Below are 20,776 nucleotides of genomic sequence, written 5' to 3'. Positions count from 1 at the left end.
TTAAACCATTGACCTTTTAAAATCTTTCGATCCCCTCAGGTCTGATTTTGTCCACTCCCATAATTTCAATCAAGGTGTGAGTAGAAATCTCCCCAACCTTATTTCATAGGATCATAAATTTTGAGTTAGATGGCACCTTGAAGGCCATGGCAGTCCAAATACTTCACTTTTCAGATAAAGAAACTGAGGCTGAGAAAGGCCAAGCTGGCCAAAGGTCACATGGGTGGTAAGCAGCAATGGGTTTTGGATTTTGTCTTTCCCTCTCTCCTTTTTATGATGCTGCCTTATAACCCAGAACTAACCCCCCAGCTCCAGGCCTATATTTCCGTATACCTGTCGGATATCTTTACTTGGGCGTCCCATTGGTTTCATCTTTTCACTGCTCCCTCTCTCTTACCCCCACATTCAATCAATCAGTTGCCAAATCCCATGGAATTTACCTCGGCATTATCTCTCATCTGCTCCCTCCTTCCTTTTCTCACTCTGGTCCTCTTTGCTTCTTAGCCTCCTCACCCGTGTCCCTGTTTCCATTCCAACCTTCCTTTCCGACCCTTCCTAACCACCCTTCACACCAGTATGCAAATCACCTACATAGTGCCTCAATTTGATCTCATCACTTTTTCCAGGAGCAGCTATTATTTTTCATTTCTGTTTAGCAGGGGTTTATTTAATCAATGCTGGGCGGGGCTGGAGACCCGCTCCCTCCAGTCAATCCTCATTTGCCCAGCCTGTCCTTGAAATGACCAGCCCAGGCCACGGAATGTGGGTGCTCCAGGAGCCCCGTGGGTGTCCCCTCCCCCTGTCCACCTCTCCAGGGCCGTCCCTTCCCTTCTCTCCCCACGCTTCAGACAAGCTTGTCGGGCTCCAGCCAATAGCCTGGGGATGTCAATTTCACGCCCGCCTAGCGTCACGGAGCGTCACTGCTAAGTGGCAGGCCGCTAGAGGCCCCGCCTCGCAGAGAGAAGCGCTGCACCAGCCGGGAAGAGCCCAGCTGGAGAAGAAATTAACCAGGGTCCTCTCCCTCTGGTGGGGGACAGACGGAGTCCTCCCCCGCGAAGCCACTGATGGATGGAGGGTGCGTAGAGGAAAAGCAGGTGAGCCAAACGCACTGGGGGACACAGCCTGGGGCTCGGTTGCGGCGCTTTGGGAAAGTGAGTGTTTTTGTGTTTATTTTCCCCAAGTAGGTGGAAAGTTAATTCATTACCAGTCATCTCTGATGCATTTCTCAGTTGGTCTGTGCTTCCTATTACCAGGCTCATTTTCTGACCAGTGTCGTGGCTACAAAATGCTGTTTCCGAATTGCATTTACCTGGTGGGGGGATGGGGGGATCTTGTTACCTGATGGAGGGTGATAGCTGGGGTGAAGCAAACCAGGAAGTGAAATGAATTAACTTTGGGTAAAGAAATAACCTCAGGTAGAAAAAGGACCTGTATTCACAGCCTTATCCCAGACCCTGTTCTAGCTGAGGAATATGTATATATATATATATATATTTTTTTTTAACTCTTCTGTTATGGGCCACACCCCAGAGCTTCCCGGATGGGTGCTCCCCTCTCTCTACGTTTGTGGAAATAACGCTGGTCTGGAGCCAGAGAACCTAGTTCAAGTTGTCCCTCTGATGCTCACCGCTTGTGTGACCTTGGGCACGTCTTAGTTTACTCAGTTGTCAAAAGGCCTTTGGATTTGGATCCATGACCCAAGCCTCCAATTTTTTGCTTCTTTCCCACTGGCATTCACCTGGCCTAGCCTCCCTTAATTCGAGAGAGAAAGGGTTAAACCAAAGAGCATCTCTGTGCCTGTGTGACCATTTTAAGCAGTTGGAATATATTTCCTTTAATAATATTTCTCCCTTAATTAGAACCAAGATCTAGAAAAGAGCATAGATATCACCTAATAATCTAAGACAGCTGAGACTGAGACAGGGTGAAGTGCCTAAGGTCACACCGCCAGTTATTAGGAAAGTTTGGGCAGGAACCTAGGCCTCCTGCCTCTTGGTGTGACCAGGATGCCCCAGGTGCTACAATACCCTCAATTATCTTAGTAATGTCAGGCCTCTCTGGGTGAGGGGAAACTTTTCTGTGTTTTGGTAGGATTTAGAGAATAAGAATTTTCATCTACATTGAGACCAGGAGAGCTGTATTTTATATGTAGTGATTACAATGGTGTGTCCTTGCATTTAAGGCTTGCAAATCATCTCCAGGATTAAACAGAAACTCCTCGGCTTGGCATTTAGAGTTCTTCCAAACCTGGTTCCGTTTCCTGCCTTTTCACTTGTGACTCCCCTCCCCTGTCTGCTTCCTTGACCCTTTTTGGGTTCGTTGTCTTCCCCAGCACCCCCTTCCCCCATTGTTTGTATCCCCAGCACTTAGCTTAATGTTTGGAACATAGTAAAACCCTAATAAATGCCTCTTGACTCTTTTTTTTGTTTGTTTTTTTGTAGTATCTTTCTCCTGGTTTCTTCCTTTTGTTCTGATTCTTCCTTCACAACATGACTAATGTGAAATATGTTTAATATGATTATACGTGTATATCCCATATCAGAGCGCTTGCTGTCTTGGGGAGGGAGAAAGATTTGGAATGCAAAATCTTACAAAAATGAATGTTGAAAACTATCTTTATACATAATTGGGCTGTTTCTGTTTTTTGTCCCTTCCCCCCCCCTTAGTAGGCACTTAATTGATCTAATAATAGAGTAGTCTCAATACATGCTTATAGATGAATAATAATCTCTCATTTTTAAATGTTAAGGTCTGCTAAGGGCTACTTCCCCCATTTGAGACTCACCTCCGCCTAATGAGGAAGGCATTCTATACTGTAGCATCTCCATTTTATAAATGAGAAAATTAAGACTTAGAAGATAAAGTGTGCCCTTGTTCACATGACTAGTAAACATCAGAGGCAACTTTTCCTGCCTCTTGTTCTGGCTGTCTGCTTCCCCAGAATAATACTATGGGAAAGATCATCCCCATTTTACAGATAAGAAAACTGAGGCTCAGAGAGATCATTTGTCATGTAATTGGTGTCAGAGGCTGGATTTGAACCAGGGTCTCCCTTGCCTCCAAGTTCCCAATTATTTCAGATATACTGTGCCCATTTAACCAAGACTCCTCTCCCAGTAGAGACTGTCATCTGTTATGATCCAGTGACCATCCGGAGGTTAGCAATTTAAGCAATTTAACTACCTAACGTGTTTGTTTCCCACTGATCTGCCCTGAAGCTTCCTCCTGGTCCTCACTACAGGGTCTTCTTTGGCTGTCTCTAAGTCCCAACAACGTAACTTAGCTCCTCCACACCAGGGATGCCAAAGCCCATGACTACAAAATACATCTGCTAGCTGCCTACAAGACATCCCACCCGGGTGTTCTATGGGCACCCCAACTCAAAATGTCCAAGATGTATAAGGCATAGGCAGTGAGGTGGCACAATTGAAAAAACCCTACCTGGACTTGGAGACTTGGAGTCAGGAAGCCCTGGCTTCAAATCCTGCCTCAGACACTTAACTACCTGTGTGACCATAGGAAGGGAAGAAAGACAGTAGGCATTTATATAGCATATTGTGTGTCAGGCACTGTGCTAAGCACTTTTACAAACACGATCTCATTTTGATCTTCACAACAACCCTATGAGCTCAATGTTCTTATACCCATTTTATAGTTGAAAAAACTGAGGCAGATAGTGCCCAGGTCACACAGCTAGTAAGTGTGTGGGGCTGGATTTGGACTAGGATCTCCCTGACTTCAGGCCTGGTGCTGTATCCATTGTGCCATTAGCTGCCCCTATGGATAAGCCATTTAACCTCTCTCTGCCTCAGTTTCCCCATCTGTAAAATAGGAATAATAATAGCACCTGCCTCACTGAGGTGTTGGGAGGATCAAATGAGATAACATGTGTGAAGCATTTTGCAAACTTTGAGGTACTGCAGAAATACCAATTCTGTAAGATTCCTTCCTCTGGGAAAGGGCTTAGAGATCCTCGAAAGAAAGACTTGGCAAGAGTTTGGGATTTTCTGCTCTCTACGGGTGGGGATGGAAATAGCCAGCTGTACCCGGTCATTGGGCTAGGAATTCTCTCTGGCATCTTTAAGGACACTCCAGCTTCTGCAGTGCCCCACCCAACTTAGTAGGGGCGGTTTGTTCCAGCTGGAGGGGGTGGGTGTCTTCCCTTTCTCTGGGAAGAAGATGGATAAATACAGGTGGCTCGCTCTGTAGTAGAGAAATTTTTGTTTTGTTTTGGAGAGTCAGGGATATGAAGGATATAGGGTATAATGGAAACCCTGATGGACTCTGAATCTAGGGAGACATGGGTGCGAATCCCACAACTGGTACTAACTGGGAGATGATGGACCAGTCCTTTAACCTCTCACGAGACTCAGAGCCTGATCTGTAATATGGAGCTGACAATAGTGGTGGCACCACCTATACCCTTTATGGTGGTTATGAAGTTGAAATTAGGCAAAACACTTTATAAATCTCCAAGTACTTTGCTATTATCATTATTAGTAGTAAAACTGCAGAGATTAAAGTTAGGGAACATTGACTTCAGTTGGATTATGAAGAGAGGAAAGAAACAGAGGGAGATGGGATGGCAGATCTTAAGCAGCAGAGACATGAGTAGAAGGTTCACTCATTCAACAGATATTTATTATGCAAGCAATCAATAAGCATTTTTAAAGTGCCTACTATGCGATAAGTGCTGGAAATGACAAAGACAAAATTTGTTTCCCATTGCCTTCAGGATGCGTTATTTCCTACTTCCCTCCAACATTAATGCTTTCCCCTTTAAGATTAATTCCCACCTGCCCTGTGTATATCTTGTTAGGGACCTTGTTAATTACATGTTATCTTCCATTAGAAGGAGAAGCCCTAGAGTTCTGGACTTGTTTTTCCACTTCTTTATATCCCCAGTGCCTAGGACACAATAAGCACTTAATAAATGCTTGTGGGCTGATTCCGCAGCTATTTATTAAATGCCCACGAGCGCAGATTGGAGATCGGGGCACAGAAGAGTCGGGAAAACCAGTTGAGCGGATCTTATGATAGTCTGGGTGTGTGTTATTCTAAATTCACCTTGGTCTTGGGTGGCAGGGTTGGGCTTGTTTCCTTATTGGGTGACTTTTTAATGCCCTTTAATGCTAGGCCATCAGAAGATTAAATTAAAAAAAAAAGATTAAATCCATACCCCTACTTATCAGCACTGTCTGTGAAGGAAGAAATAAGCTCTTCTCTAGGTGCTGGTAAGAAACAGGGTTATTGATCAGCAAAGAGCAGTTTGGAGGTCTGTCACCCAACATTGTGCCTTGAATACAGTCCGTGACTAATAAATGTTGGATGGGTGGTCGATGAAGGAATGAATGAATGACTTGATGTTTCTTTTGCCTAGCGATGAGAAGATAGAGTCTGGGAAATGGTAAAAACTCAGAAGGAAAGATGGACTCCGGCGTCTGCCTTACCTAAAGTCTTCCACCTGAAGGTATTTTCAGTTACCAAGTGACTGCCAAGAAGAAATGTGTGGATAGAGACCACCATGGAAGGAGCCAACAGCCCGGACCTGCAGCTCCAGCAGCTTCCACCCACAAGCGTGACTGTCTCGGGCAATGAAGTTTCTTTCTCTTACAAGGCAAGGGCTTTTTGATCCTTTGATTTTTTCTTTTTTAATTCTTTCGTGGAGAATTTAATATTTCTTTCATTGGAGATTTTGCTGTGTGTTTAATTGCTTTTTCTAGGTTATTCATAGATTTAGAGCAAAAAGGAATGTCTGAGGTCCTGTAGTCCAACCCCATATCTTTAAAATGAGGAAATTGAGGCCCCAAGAGGTTAAGTGACTTGCTCAAGGTTACATGAATTGGAAGCAGCAATGGCAGGATTTGAACCCAGGACTTTGACTTCGGAGCCCGTGTTCCTTCTGCTTTACCAAGCGAAGGGTTAGAGATTATCAAAGCCGACAACCTCACTTTACCAGTGAGGAAACTGAGGCTCAGAAGTGTTTGCTCAAGATTATATAGTGAGCTAGTGGAAGAACCAACATTTGAATCCAGATCTCTTGACCCCTCTAGTCCACTGCTCTACATCAGACATCTAAATATGGTGAACCATCTCTGTTTCCAGGAGATGAAAACTGAGACCAGGGATCAGAATGGTGTAACTGCTAACTAAACAATCACTGTTTTTAGAGAGGTTGTCATATGGGACAAGCCAGCATGGTTCTTATAGTCATGCAGTGATCTCATGTGTATAACGAGCATCACATTTCTTGCCTTCTCAAGGGATGAGAAAGAGGGGGAGAATTTGGAACTAAAAACAAAAAATAAATTTTAAAAAAGATAATCAGTGCAGGGTATACCTCCTTGAAGGGAAAATGTGAAAGGAAGGAAGGAAGGAAAGAAGGGAGGGAGGGAGGAAGGGTAAAAAAGAGAAAGATTTTGTTTCCTAGAGACCTAGATTGAAATCCTTCTTTTGACACCTCCTAGTTGGGTGACCCAGGAAAGTCATCTAATGTCTCTGAGCCTCAGTTTTGTCCCCTGCAAAATGGGGATACTATTATCTACAGTGTTTAGCTCACAGAGTTATTGTGAATCTAAAATCGGATATGGTACATGCTGTGCTTTGGAAACTTTCAAGCAGACAATAGCGATTATTGTTAAGGATTGACCTTTTCTTTCTGTCAGAGCAGAAGCAATTACAGTACCTCACATTTCTATAACATTTTCATACTGTTCACACAACTCTGTATTATAGAGTATTTTCAGGCATTATTTCCCCGTTTTCATACAAGGAATCTGAGATTCAGTCAGTCAGTCTACAAGCATTTATTAAACACCTACTGCGTGCCAAGCATAATGTTAAGCACTGAGGATACAAAAAAAGCAAAAACACAACCCCTGCTCTCAAGCAGCTCATAATCTAAGGGATTTTATTGATTTGCCATTTCCTTTTCCAGCTCATTTTCTAGATGAAGAAACGGAGGCAAACAGGGTTAAGTGATTTGCCCAGGGTCACATAGGTAGTAAGTGTCTGAGGCTGGATTTGAACTCAGGTCTTCTTGACTCTAGGCCTGGTACTCTATCCACTGAGCCACATAGCTGCTCCTGCCTGGCACATAGTAGGTGCTTAAAACATGTTCATGGAATTGAATAAAGCTAGCTAATCTAAGCATGTATTGAGCATTGACTTATTACATGGGCTGGGTATACAAAGATAAAATAGAAAAGAATCCCCTCCCCTCAGGAAACTTATACTCTACTAGGTGTTACAGCAGGAAAACAGATGTGTTTATGCAGGATCATTTGAGGAGAGAGAAAATGCTAAGTAAGCAAATCCAGTAAGGCTTTGCAAAAGGAGTAGGTCCTGAGCTAAAAGCCTTAAGGAAACCTCAGAGCAGAAGTGAGGAGGCACTGCTTTCTAAGATTTGGGGGTTGGGGGCAGAAATGGCCTGTGCAAAAGCAAGCGGGGGAGGAGAGATGCCAACCTCGGGGAATGACACATAGGCCCATTTGGCCAGAAAGTAGAGGGTGCCAAGGGGAGCGTTAGGAAATGAGGCTGGAAAGGTGGCCAGGGCCAGACTGTGAGTGGGATCTTCAGTGCCAAGCTAAGAAGGTTGTATTTTGTCCTAGAGGCAATAAAGACCAGCCACAGATCCTCCAGAAGGTAGTAATGTGGTCAGCCTGATGCTTGAGGAATATTTGGTAAATATTTGTGGAGGATGAATGAGAGAAGGGTCAGAGAATCAAATTTAGAGCTAAAAGGGAACTCAGAGGCCATGCAGCCCAACAGACCCCTCATTTTACAGATAAAGAAACTGAGGCCCAATGATTTGCTTGAGGTCAGGCAGGGGATAAGTAGCAAACCCAGAATTTGGGAGTGATTAGAAATAGCAAGTCCAGTTCGGAGGCTGTTAGGATAGCCCTGGTGAGAGGTGATAAGAGCTAAACTTTGGTGGCTGTGGTGTGGTAAAGGGAAGGGGATGGAATCGAGATAGATTTTGGGGGTAGAATCAACAAGACGTCAGCACTGAGTGAGGATGGAGGGAGAAGGAAGAATTGAGGATGATTCAGAGGTTGCAGTCCTGGGTAACTGGAAGTTGGGGAGATGGATGGCTGTAAGTAGTTACGATGAAAACCTTCATGCGCACTGTTTTATTTGTGTATTTTACATATATGCTTGCTCTCTCTCTATCTATGTATGTATATATATAATATAAAACTATAAATATATATACATATCTATTTGCAAATCTTTTCTATCTTTTCTCTGTTTATCATTCTTTTCTAATTTCTTCCTTAGGTCTCTTCCAAGCTTTTTTTTTTTTAATAATATTTTCCCCCAATTATATGTTAAAAAATGTTTTAATATTTGGGTATTTTTTTAAGTTTTGCATTCCAAACTTCATCCCTTCCTCCCTCTCTTTACCCCTCCCCAAGATGGTGAGCAATCCAATATAGGTTCTATATGTGCAATCGTGTTAAATTGTCAGCCTTTTCCTAACTTCTAAAACTCCTCATCAGTGAGCGGACTCCTCACGCTGCCTTTGCTCCTCGTAGCCTCTGCAGCATTTCCAGTTCCAGCTAAGTCATATCATTAGTCAGTCAATATTTATTAAGCACTTATTATGTGCCATGCATTGGAAAAATAATAGCTAACATTTACATGGTGCTTACTATGTGCCAACGGCAGCAGCTAGGTAACACAGTGGGTAGAGCGCTGGGCCTAGAGTCAGGAAAACCTGATGAATTCAGATATGGCCTCATACACTTCCTAGCTGTATGACGCTGGGCAAGTCACTTAACCCTGTTTGCTTCAGTTTCCTCAACTGGAGGGGGCAGCGAGGTGGTGCAGTGGATAGAGCACCAGCCCTGAAGTCAGGAGGACCTTAATTCAAATCCGGCCTCATACCAAACACTTGACATTTACTAGCTGTGTGACCCTGGGCAAGTCACTTAGCCCCAACTGCCTAAAAATTTTAAAAAAAAATTTTTTTTAAATGAACTGGAGAAGGAAGTGGCAAACACTGTAGTATCTTTGCCAAGAAAACCCCAAACAGGGTCACAAAGAATCGGACAAAACTGAAAAATGACTGAACGACACTGTGCCAGGCACTGCGCTAAGTGCTTTACAGTTATCTCATGTGAGCCTCACCACAACCTAGGAGAGAGGTGCTGTTATTATCCCCATTTTACAGATGATGAAACTGAGGCAAATGGAAGGTAAGTGACTTGCCCAAGGTCACATAGCTGGTAAGTATCTGAGGCATGTCATTTATGAATATGTCCAGCTCTTCCGTGGTAAAATCATCCTAAGTATTATACATTATTTGCAAAAAGTAAAGAGCAATTCGAATCTGTTTAATGGGCAGAAGTTACAGGGAGGGAGATTTTGGTCCAATCTTTTCTGAACAATAAGATTCTAAGACCATAACAGCTCACATTTACGTGCTGGTTTACAGTTTACACAAAGGGGTTTTTTTTGTTTGTTTTTGTCTCATTTTAGGGGTGGAGGGGTAGGGAAGGTAGATGGTATAGACATTATTATCTCCGTTTTACAGGTAGGGAAACTGAGGCTGAGAGAAATATAGTGACTTGTCCAGGGTCAAGGACATGTACACTTTAGTAAGTAGCAGAGCCAGGACGGAAACCTTAGGTCTTTTACTCCAAGAGCAGAGTTCTTTCCACTGCACCCGATTATATCTTGATTTCCTGGAGTTCTTAAGCCCATTGGTCAAAATATAGGCCACCCACCCCCAAATCAGCATGTATATTCTAGCACAGAACATAGTGATTGGTCATACTCAGTTTTTTTACAAGCCACACTTAAGGGGAAATCTGCAACCCGTCTTTGGATCAAAACAGTAATAAGACAGTACAATAGAATGTAAGCCTGAAATGTTTAACTCTGTGTAACAGGAGTGTTCTCCAGATCAGACCAGACATTAGGAGCAGCTAGATGGCACAGTGGGTAAAGCTCCTGCCTTTGAGTCGTTAGGACCTGAGTTCAAATGCAGCCTTAGACACTTGACACTTACTAGCTATGTGACCCTGGCAAGTCATTTCACCCTGATTGCCTCACCAACAAAAAGCAAAAAAACAACAAAAAACGACCAGACATTATTATCTTTCCATTGCTCCCTTGCCCCTTCTTTTCTCCTCCCTGCCAAGACAAAATTTCATTCAACAAACATTTATAAAGCCAGACTAACTGTGCTTTTTAAATAGCTGTCCCATATAGAAATAGGATTAAGGAGGTCAGAGAGAGTTCTGCCCAGAATGTGATCTTCCCTCTTTGGCTGGATTTCAGAAGCCTTGGACCAAAGTGAATGAGCTCTCTGTGAGTGGGCCCTCTTGGGGGTACTGTGAGTTGACACTCTGAGGAGCAGGAGGGACATTTCAGCCCAAGTGAATGGCTGGGCTGTTTTCAGGTGTTTGGATCCAAAGCTGATAGACCGCTGAATGGTGATTGTGTGACTCTTTGTACCACTGAATAGTAATTGTGTGGCTTTTTTTGGTGACAGGGCTTAAGAAGTGCCTCATTCTTTGTAACATTACTGTGCCAATAGCCACCCTGATGAGGTTTCTACATTGTCATTTGAATGGCGAGTTCAGTTCAGTAGACATTTACTCCATGCCGGCTACTGTGCTAGGCCTTGTGGGTACAAATATGAAAACGATCAGGACTGCCCTGATTGTTGGGGTTCAGTCATGCCTGATTCTTCAGGACCCCATTAAGGGTTTTCTTGACAAAGATACTGGAGTGGTTTGCCATTGCCTTCTCCAGATCATTTTACAGATGAGGAAACTGAGGCAAACAGGGTAAAGTGACTTGCCCAGGGTCACCCAGCTAGTAAGTGTCTGAGGCTATGTTTGAACTCAAGCAGATGAATCTATGGCGCCCCCTAGTGACCACCATCTATCCCAATACCCTCATTTTATGGAGAAAACCATGAAGCCATTAAGTTACTTACCCAGGGTCAAGCAACTTAGTATCTGAGGTAGGATTTTAACTAGGGATGTGCTGGTAAATGTTTAACAACCAGCTCTTTGAAAACAATATACTTTAAAGATTATTGTTCATTATTAATATTTTTTCCATCACTTCCTAAATTCTATGCAATCAATAAAGCAAGCCCTGGTTCTCAGTTTGCTCAGTTCTAAGGTATAAGTACGCATGCTGAAAATTTAACAATCGAGGGATGACCTGGACTCCAGCACCCTCCTCCCCCCCGATTTTAACCCAGGTCTTCATGACTCTTTGTCTGGTCTTCTATACAGTATACCATACTTCTTATGTGGCTCCAGAGAGAGGCCTAAACTAGGGCCAGTGGATAAAAGGCAGAGGAAGACAGCTTTGGGCTTAATAAAAATTCAATTAAAAAAAGCATTTACTGATCTCCCACCATGTGCCAGTCACTGTGTTATGCATTGAAGTCACAAAGAGAATAATAGCTAGTATATGTATCTATACAAACTTACATATACTAGCTATATATATATAATATATATATGTATAAGTATATGTGTGTGTATGTATCTATACACATACATATGTATATGGAGAGAGGAGGAAAGGGTTAGAGAAAGGGAGGCAGGGAGAGAGAGAAGAGGAAAAAAAAGAAGAGGGAGGGAAGGATGGAGGGAGAGCAGAGAGAGAGGAAAAAAGGAAAGGAGAGAGGGAAGGAGAGAATAGAAGAGGGTGAGAAGGAGGGAGAGAAGGAGAGAAAGAGAAGGCTTTAACATTTGCAAAACCTTTTATAAGTATTACCTCATTTGATCCTCACTAGCACCCTGTGAGGTAGGTGCTATTATTATCCCTGTTGTACAGATGAGTAAACTGAGGCTCAGAGACCCAGAGCAACTTGCTAGTAAGTGCCTTGAGGCAGGATTCCAACTCTGGTTTTTGTGACCCCAGGCTCAGGGCTCTTTCCTCCAGGCTAACACCTCACTGCCTTACAGAGACCAAAGACAGAAGCGAATGTCTTCAGGAGCTGACGTCATCTAATAAATGCCGAGCAACTCAGGATTGAGGGGGAACATAAACTGTAGGAGACTCACAGGTAAACCCCCAGTCGGCATGAGGCAGCGTTGGGTAAAGAAGAGGCATCGCTATCTACTTTGCTGTTGCTCCCCAAGGACGATGGGACTTTTCCATCTTACTTGCAGCTGAAATCTTCCGGGCTTGTCTCCCCTCTTAAAATATCAGGAGTAGGGATTGTCTTACTCTTCCATTTGTATTCCCGGTGCTTTGCATGTGGTTAGCAATTAAATGCTTTATTCACTCATTTAGTAGAGTGAGCTGTCTGATGAGGTTGGGAGCCTCCCTATTCGGGAGTTATTTAATCAGAGTCTGGGATGACCACATGGGAAGGAGGCTTCCTGGTTCAGGGAGGAGGCTTAGACCCGATGCCCCTTGGAGTCCCTTCTAACCCTGAGATTCTGTGATTCCATGCCACAAGGAAGCTTCACAAACAGCGTCAAGGTAGGGGAAGGTATCATCTGAAGAGGGCGAGGGAAGGCTGAATTTCTTGGAAGCCCAAAATGTCAGGGCGATGGCCTTCGGCCGCCACTCCCTTCCCCCAAGCCAACCCAAAGTGCAGGTGGCAGAAACAGCCAAAGGTGATACAACTGCACTGCGCCTTCTCTTTGTTTGGTCAACTGCTCCTTGGGGCCAAGCAGGGGAAATTTAGTACATGCTTGTTTCTGTACTGTGCCTGGTAGGCCGTGGGCATTCAGTAAAAATTAAATGAAGACAGCTTGATCAGCTTGGTATTTGAATAGAGAGTGTCATTGGCAGAAGAGATGCAGGCCTTCAGAATATAGAATTAGAGTTGAGTTTGTAGTCAAATGACAATTTCTACTAAAAGGCTAACTTTTTTTCCAGCTTTCCCTCTTAATATAAAATTTATTCTCTTCAAAATACAAGAGTTTGTCATTTTTTAGGTAGTAAAAGGGCATAGAATCATGGAGTCTCTAAGCTGGTAGTGGAACAGAGAATGTCAGGAGGGGCCTAAGAACAGAGAATATCAGAGCTGAGAGGGACCTTAGAACATAGAATATCAGAGCTGGAAGAGCCCTTAGAAAACAGAATGGCAGAGCTGGGAGGGCCCTTAGAACACAGGATGTCAAAGGTGGGAGGGCCCTTAGAGCACAGAATGTCAGAGGTGGGAGGGCCCTTAGAGCACAGAATGTCAGAGGTGGAGGGCCCTTAGAACACAGGATGGCAGAGGTGAGGGCCCTTAGAACACAGGATGGCAGAGCTGGGAGGGCCCTTAGAACACAGGATGTCAAAGGTGGGAGGACCCTTAGAACACAGGATGTCAGAACTGGGAGGGCCCTTAGAATACAGAATGGCAGAGCTGGGAGGACCCTTAGAGCACAAGATGTCGGAGCTGGTAGTGAAACAGAATGTCGGAGCTGGAAAACACTTTCAGACAAAGGCTGTTGGAGGTAAAAGGGACCTCAGAGATCATCTAAGACCCATAAAAGTTCATTATCCCTGACTGGCTTAAATGAATCTTTAGAGTCTTTCTAACCAAAAAAGAAAAATTCTACAATTCTCTGATCCTCTACCACCAATTGTCCTAGGAATAGACCTTTGATTCACTGTTAGTTTGTAACAATTGATCAGGGAATCTTGACAATAGAATCTAAATCTGGCCAGATGGTTCAGTAGATAAAGCCAGGCAGACCTGAGTTCAAATACTTCCTCAGACATTTACTAGCCATGTGACCCTGGACAAATCATTTAACCTCTGTCTGCCTCAGTTTCTGCATCTGTACAACGAAGATAATAATAGTACCTATCTCATAGGGTTGTTGTGAGGATCAGATAAGGTAAAACTGGTAAGATGCTTTGCAAACCTTAAAACGTTATATAAACACTAGCTGTTATTATCCTTAAGGTATCCATATCTAAAAATAGCTGACTACTGACCTTTTGTCACTGTCTGAAAAAACACTTCATAGCTTCATTCCCTTGGGTCAAGGTATCATCTCTTTTTGAAAGCAAATGCCCTTGGATGAGTCCCACATTAAATAAACCATCATCAGATAGTACTAATGCCTTATGTTGAATTAGCTTGTTCAGACTTTTCTGGAGAGGTAACTAGTTGAAAGCAGGCTTTGATGTAGAGCAACGAAGGAGGAGCGAAATCCTGACCTGGTCATGGAGTCCTGCCAGAGTTTGGCTGTCCTTCCACTAAACCATGCTCAAGAAGCGTGCTGAAATAGTGCTTGGGTCAGTTGAGCTCTTAAACCTGGGAGGCTGTGGGTCTCAACTGGACCACCACTTCCCCCTTCTGATGGCCCATTGGGTATTTGAAATGCTGGCTAGCCACAGGAAGAGGAGCAGGCCCAAGTCAACTCATTATGAGCTCTCATCAAAGCAAGTCAACATGCATATATATATTCCAGATAAATGAGAGAGAAGGCACATTGTTTCTTCCTTTGGAAGCAGAGGGATGGCCAGAAGCCATTGTGTTTGCAATTTCAGAGGCTGCCAGCATCCACAGCCCAAAGAAGGCCCTCCTCTTCATCACACACCTCCCATACAAAATTTTTCCCATCAGTCCAAGCCTGTCTTTGTAACTCTTTCAATAAAGAGCAAGCCTAGGAGAAGAGAAACAATGTTGTACTCAGAGTCAGGAAACTGGGGTTTGAATCATGGGATCCTAGCTGGAAGATACCTCAGAGATGAGTTACTAGTCCAAGATCACCAGAATGTAAAATGCCAGAATTAGCATTGAGCTTGTATCATTTTTCAGTCCTGTCTGACTCTTTGTGTCAAACTCCATTTGGAGTTTTCTTGGCAAAGATAAACTTGGCAAAGTGGTTTGCCATTTCCTTCTCCAGTTTATTTTACAGATGAGGAAACTGAGGCAAACAGGGTGAAGTGACTTCTAACCAAAAAAGAAAAATTCTACAATTCTCTGAATTGTAGGGTCACATGGCTAGTCTAAAGCCAGATTTGAACTCACAAAGATTTGAATCTTCCTGATTCCAAGCCCAGCACTCTATCCCCTTGCGCCTACCATTGAATATATGGCTCCTAATCCGGTACTTTTTCCACTGTACCCTCAATCTCCTATTTTTGTGACCTCTGTGACAAATCCCTTGACCTCAGTTCTTCATCTTGAAATTAGGGACAATGCTGATAGATAGCAAACTACAAAAGTGGACCGTTCCCTGTACCATCAGTTGTAATTGCGATTTTATTCAACGTTTATTTTTTTTTATTGGAAAGGAACAATTGAAGAAATGAGAGAAAAGTTCGTAGAATCAGAGGTTTATGGACCTAGAGCTAAGAGGGGCCCGTCCTTCATTTTCAGTGAGGGAACTGAGGCCCAGAGAGGTTGTTTATTGGGCAGTCACTGATGTGTCCATACAGAATGTATCGATCATTTTTTTATCAGGTAAATTCAATTCACCCTTCAGTTATTTATTTCAGAGGCTGTGATGTTCTAGGAAGACCTCAGGGAGGGTGGGACCTTTGATCTGTAGCCGAGACTAGCTAGGGAACAAACAGCCCAGCCTTTGTTTATACTTTAAATTAAGGCTGTGGTTACCTTTGTGTGGATTGTTTTTTTGTGGTTTTCCTTGTGATATTTGAGACTGCAGCTTAAGCTTTCCCCAGGTTGAGTGAAGCCGCAGAGGACATCATAATAATGGCAGGAATGGATAGAGGTATTTTTGGAGGACTTAACATTATTGGCTCACTAGAACGTCACAGACAGGACAGCACTGTGGGATACCCATTTTGCAAGTGAGGAAACTGAGGTTCAGAGAAGGGTTCAGGTTTAAAATGATTTTGCCCACAGCCAAATAGCTAGTAAGAAGCTCCCGAGGTGGGATCGCCTCTAGCCAGTTGGCTCCTTGTGGGCAGAGACTGACTTTTCACTGCGTGTTTCCAGTCCTTTGTTCAGTGCCTGGCCCAGAGCAGATAGTAAATCCTTGTTGACTGATTGATTACTTTGCATTTGTCATATTCCCCCGGTAGAATGTAAGCCTCCTGAGGGCAGAGACCATTTTTTTTGTCTTTATATCCCAATGTCTCAGAATTAGTAAGAACTTTAAAAAATGATGTTGATTGATTGACTCCTTGTGCATGTACTGCATTTCCCCAGTGGACTGTAAGCCTCCTGAGGGCAGGGACTATTTCATTTATGTCTTTGTCTCTCCAGTGCCTAGCAGATAGTAGACATTCTTAGGTAATGCTTGTTCGTTGGTCAGTTGATCAAATTAGGCTTGCCAGAGGAGAAATGGTTGAGAGAGGAAAGCTGAAAGGGAAAAGGAAGCCACAGCCCAAGAAGCTTGTCTGAGCTGGTCCAGTGTATCTGGGGGAAAACGGAGACCAGAATCGAGCAGTTTCCTGGCCCAAGAAAGCTTTGACTGAGTGACACTTCAGGGTTCAAGGTTTTGTGCAGACAGAACCAAGGACCAGGCATGGAATTCATGAATAAAAATGTAATGAGCGTATTAAACAGAGGCTGCCAATACACTGAGTAGATCCCCTGTGGAGGGTTTATTGGAAAGACAAGGACAGAAATCATAAGGGATTATTTTCACAAATACGATATGGTAGAGAAATAGCTAGGCAGCTATTCACATGATAAAAATCTTGGGTTTTTGGAACTTGGACTTCAAGGTCCGAATGGATCCATGGTACATGTGATATGGCAGGAAATTATTAATAATAATAACTAGTATTTACATAGCATTTACTATGTGACAGGCACTGTGCTAAGTACTTTACAAGTATTATCTCATTTAATCCTTACAACAACACTGGCATATAGATGCTATTATTATTCCCATTTTGTAGATGAGGAAACTGAGGCAAACAAATATTAGGTAACTTGCCCAGGGTCACACAACCCGTAAATATCTGAGACTGGATTTGAACTCAGGTCTTCTTGACTCCAGACCCAATACTATTCACTGAACCACCTAGCTGCCCCTAAATAAAGGTTATATCATTCTTAGGCAGCATTAAGAGAGGCAGAGAATCTAGAGCAAGGAAAGTAAGTGGGGTTCTGCTCTACTCCTCCCAGTTGGGTCAGATCTATAATATTGTATTCCATTTGGGGCAAAACGTTTTCAGAAGGAAATTAATAGGCTGGACAGTGTTCAGAGGAGGGAAATCCTGATGGTGAAGTGCCTCCCTGTCACATCACTTTGTGGAAGCATATTTGGCTTTGATAAGAGAGAGTTGGTAGTGAGGGGTAGGGGATGGAGGCATGATTGCTGTGTTTATATGTAGCTGAAGGGCCATCCCAGGCAAAAATGGTTAGACTTTTCCTGCTTGCTCTTACATACCAGAACTAAGAGTTATGAGGGGAAGAGACAAAGAAGAGAATTTACGTTTGATATCAAGAAAAGCTTCCTAAGAGTTGGAGCTGCCTAAAGTGGAATGGGCTGCCTTTGTTTCCCCTCATTGGAGGTCTTCCAGCAAAGGCTGAATGACCACTTTTTCTTGGTGGTTGTAGAGGGGAAGCCTTATTCAGATACAGATCAGTTTAGATCAGGGGTTCTTAACCTGGGGTCCTCCAACCCTGCCAGAGAACCCACGGATAGACCATGGACTCTATGAACTTCAGTGAGGGAAAAAAGATACGTATTTATTTTTACCCACCCCTAACTGAAATTTAACATTTCCTTCAATTATTTAAAAACACGCCTCTGAGCCAGGGTTCATAGGTTTCGCCAGACTGCCAAAGGGGTCCACAATACAAAAAAAAAGGCTGAAATGTCTAAAGTCTCTTCCAGCTCTGAGAATCTGTTGTTTCAGCACTTATTAGCTTAGCTGTGCAACCCTAGACATATCACATAAACCTTTGCCTCAGTTTCCTCATTTGCAAAATGGGAATAATAGCAACTACCTCCCAGGATTGTTGTGAGGATATAATGAGATGATATTTGTAAAGCACTTTGTAAATCTTTAAGCATCATATAAACGGTAGTTATTATTATTGTTGTTATAGTGCTAAAATTTAAAATAAGTTTACTAAAATATTTATTTTATGGCTACCTGTCATCAATGGTTTGGCCTGCTCAGCCATAAACAAGCCATTTTCCTGGATCCTGTGAGTGGTGTCAGCTCACGTAAAGATTTTTTTGCTCAGTACCTGTTAGGTATTTATTCCATCTGAAGAGCTGTAAACCAGTCCACTGTCCATACCTTCGTTTGCTCATTCATGGGTGAACAAGTGAATAAAATCTTTATTGAGCATTTACAGTGTGCAGAGCGCTGGGGAGAGATACCAACGGAAGGGTAGGACGCTATCTGCTCTCAAGGAGCTCACATTCTAATAGGGGAAACACCACCTGGGAAAGGCTTCAGATGGAAAATCCTTAGAGTGCAGCAGCGAAGCAAGCCATGATGCACCCTCTTTAATGTCTATTACGCTGATAAAATCAGATGAGTTTCCCGACAGAGGCAGGGACTCCGGTGACTAGAACTCCCTTTTCTGGGTCTCCAATAGCTTCGTCTGTAGCATTTGCAGGGGTAAATGCCCAGTTATATCTCCACCAAGCTCATTTCCCAAGCACAGACGTGAATTCCTGTCTGTATTATCTATTCAGCTCATTGGTACCTAAAGTCTGCCTTTTTGTTTCATCCCCTTTTTTCTGTTTATCTGCCCTGTCTCCCCGATGAGATGTCGAGTTCTTGACGTCAGAGTCTCCCACACCTTCTACCACTTTTAACCGCCTGCAATGCTTTGCACACACTTTAGAGGCAGAGCAGAGTTTTTGTAGAGCTCTGGGCTTTGAAGTCAGGTCAAGAACTATGCAAGTGCCTGTCATTATGCTAGGCTCTCCATTAGAGTTTGCTGATTCATTGCCAGAAAAGCCCCTTCTTTTTTTCCCTAGTGCTCCCTGTTTCCAGAGAGGCTGGATCAAACCCATCTTTGTGAATTGCAGGCCCATAGATGTAGAACTGAGTCATCCAAACTCCCCCCCACCCCATCATTCAAAAGCAATTGCATTATATCAGTAAGTAGGTGGAAAGCCTGCCTGCTTTCCCTGAGACACAGCCTGGCGTGGTGGAAATTATAAGTCATTCCCAATTCTGTGGATCTTCAAGGTTTGCAAAGCATCTTCCTCATATCAGTCCCCATATATAGGTAGTACAAGGAGTATGACTCTCATTTTACAAATGGGGAAACTGAGGCTAATGAAAGTCAAGTGACTTGTCCAAGGTCCATAGGCATCTGGCTCTAATTGCATCGTTTTCCCTGTTGTACCCTAGTACTTCCTTTGACTCCAAATCCAGTCTAAGGAGTAACGATGGTAGAGTCACAGATTTAGATCTAGAAAGAACCAACCGAATGGGTCATTGAGTCCAACGCCTTCATTTTACAGATGAGCACCCTGGGGCCAAGAGAGGTTAGGTGACCTGCCCAGGAGCACACAATAATGATCTGAGGTGGGATTTGAACCCAGGTCTTTCTGACTCCAAGTCTAGAGCTTTATTCACTATCCGGTGATGTGAAACTCAGATAGAAATGGGGGCCACTAAAACCAGAGACAAAGTTCCCTGCAGCTGAATTTTTACTTAAAAAAAACAATATTCATGTCATCTATGTTCTATTGCATTTTTATTTATTTTGTTAAAATTTCCCAATTACATTTTAATCTGGTCTGGGCTACACTGGGGAGTATAGTGGGCCTCCTCTTTGATGCCTCTACTATATGGCATGATGCCTCCAAGTCCCAGTCTCCTACCTGTTAGCTGGCTAGGCTTCATCTCTCCAAACCTCCATTTCTTCATCTGTAAAATGGAGAGAATAACCTCCCATAGGGTTGTTGTGAGGGTTAAAGGTTATTTTTCTGTCTTTGTATCCCCAGACCCTAGCATGGTGAGAGACAACACAATTGGGATAATAGATATAAGGTGCTTTGTAAACTTTAAAGTGCTTCATAAATATAAACAGTAGTTGTTTGACATGGCTAAGAATCTTTACGTTTAAGCCAAAATGCATCCATGAATAGCATGTAATTAAATACCTTGTCCTTGACTCTTTTTAAAAAATGAACTTTTTTTTAAACTTAAATGCCCCCTAAAAGAGTCTATCCACATATAATGGTGGAACACAAAACAAGGATTGGACATGAAACTTCGAATCTGTATGTCACTTGCATTTTTTTGAAAGTCTATAATAGTTCCACACATTGCTTCAAAACTGTCCTGCTTTTGATGATTCCTTCTAAACTTCCTTCTTTGCATTTTAAAAAATGTTTCATTGTCCCTTCTTTTTTGGGGGGAGGGGAGGAGCATAATTATTGTTAACCCTTCTTTCCTCCTCTTCAAACATTCCCAATTAAAAACCTGAGAAAACAGGAGGAATACCCACCATTTTAACAAATGAGCATTGACAAATCAGTCAATCAATAAACATTTATTAAGTGCCTTCTAGGAGCAGGCATTGTGCTAAGAGGTTAGGCTACAAAGAGGCAGAAAATAGTCCCTGCCCTCAAGGAGCTCCCAGTCTAATGGGGGAGGCAACATGCAAACAGCTGTGTACTGACAAGCAACATGAAGGATAAATAGGAAATGATCAACAGAGGGAAGGCACTAGAATTAAGAGGGGTGGGGAAAGGTGGGGCTAAATTGGCGAGACGGGCATGCAGAATGTCGTCTGCTTAGGAAGGGAGGCCTCCTATGAACACGCAGCCCCAGCATCTTGGTGTTTGAGAGGAGCGTGGATTAGAAGGTGCTGCTAATTCACTGCTATTACATTTATCCTTGAGCCTCAGGAAGGCTCTGGTTTGAGTTGTTCTGCCTTCAGGAAGGC

General features: G+C 43.2%; 1 protein-coding gene across 1 annotated transcript in view; it reads left to right on the top strand.

Moving 5' to 3' along the window:
- Positions 1 to 939: 939 nt before the first annotated feature.
- The window catches only part of NIPAL3 (NIPA like domain containing 3), a 53,550-nt gene continuing 33,713 nt past the window's right edge, over positions 940 to 20,776 (top strand). Inside the window, 2 exon segments of the mRNA XM_020983113.2 lie at positions 940 to 1,094; positions 5,381 to 5,617. Coding sequence (XP_020838772.1) covers positions 5,525 to 5,617 — 93 coding nt within the window. The 5' untranslated portion in view covers positions 940 to 1,094; positions 5,381 to 5,524.

This window comes from Phascolarctos cinereus, unplaced genomic scaffold, assembly GCF_003287225.1.
Source record: "Phascolarctos cinereus isolate Bilbo 61053 unplaced genomic scaffold, phaCin_HiC Scaffold_726;HRSCAF=1367, whole genome shotgun sequence".
NCBI lineage: Eukaryota > Metazoa > Chordata > Mammalia > Diprotodontia > Phascolarctidae > Phascolarctos > Phascolarctos cinereus.
Note: the sequence above shows the minus strand (reverse complement) of the source record. Positions and strands in the feature narration are given on the sequence as shown.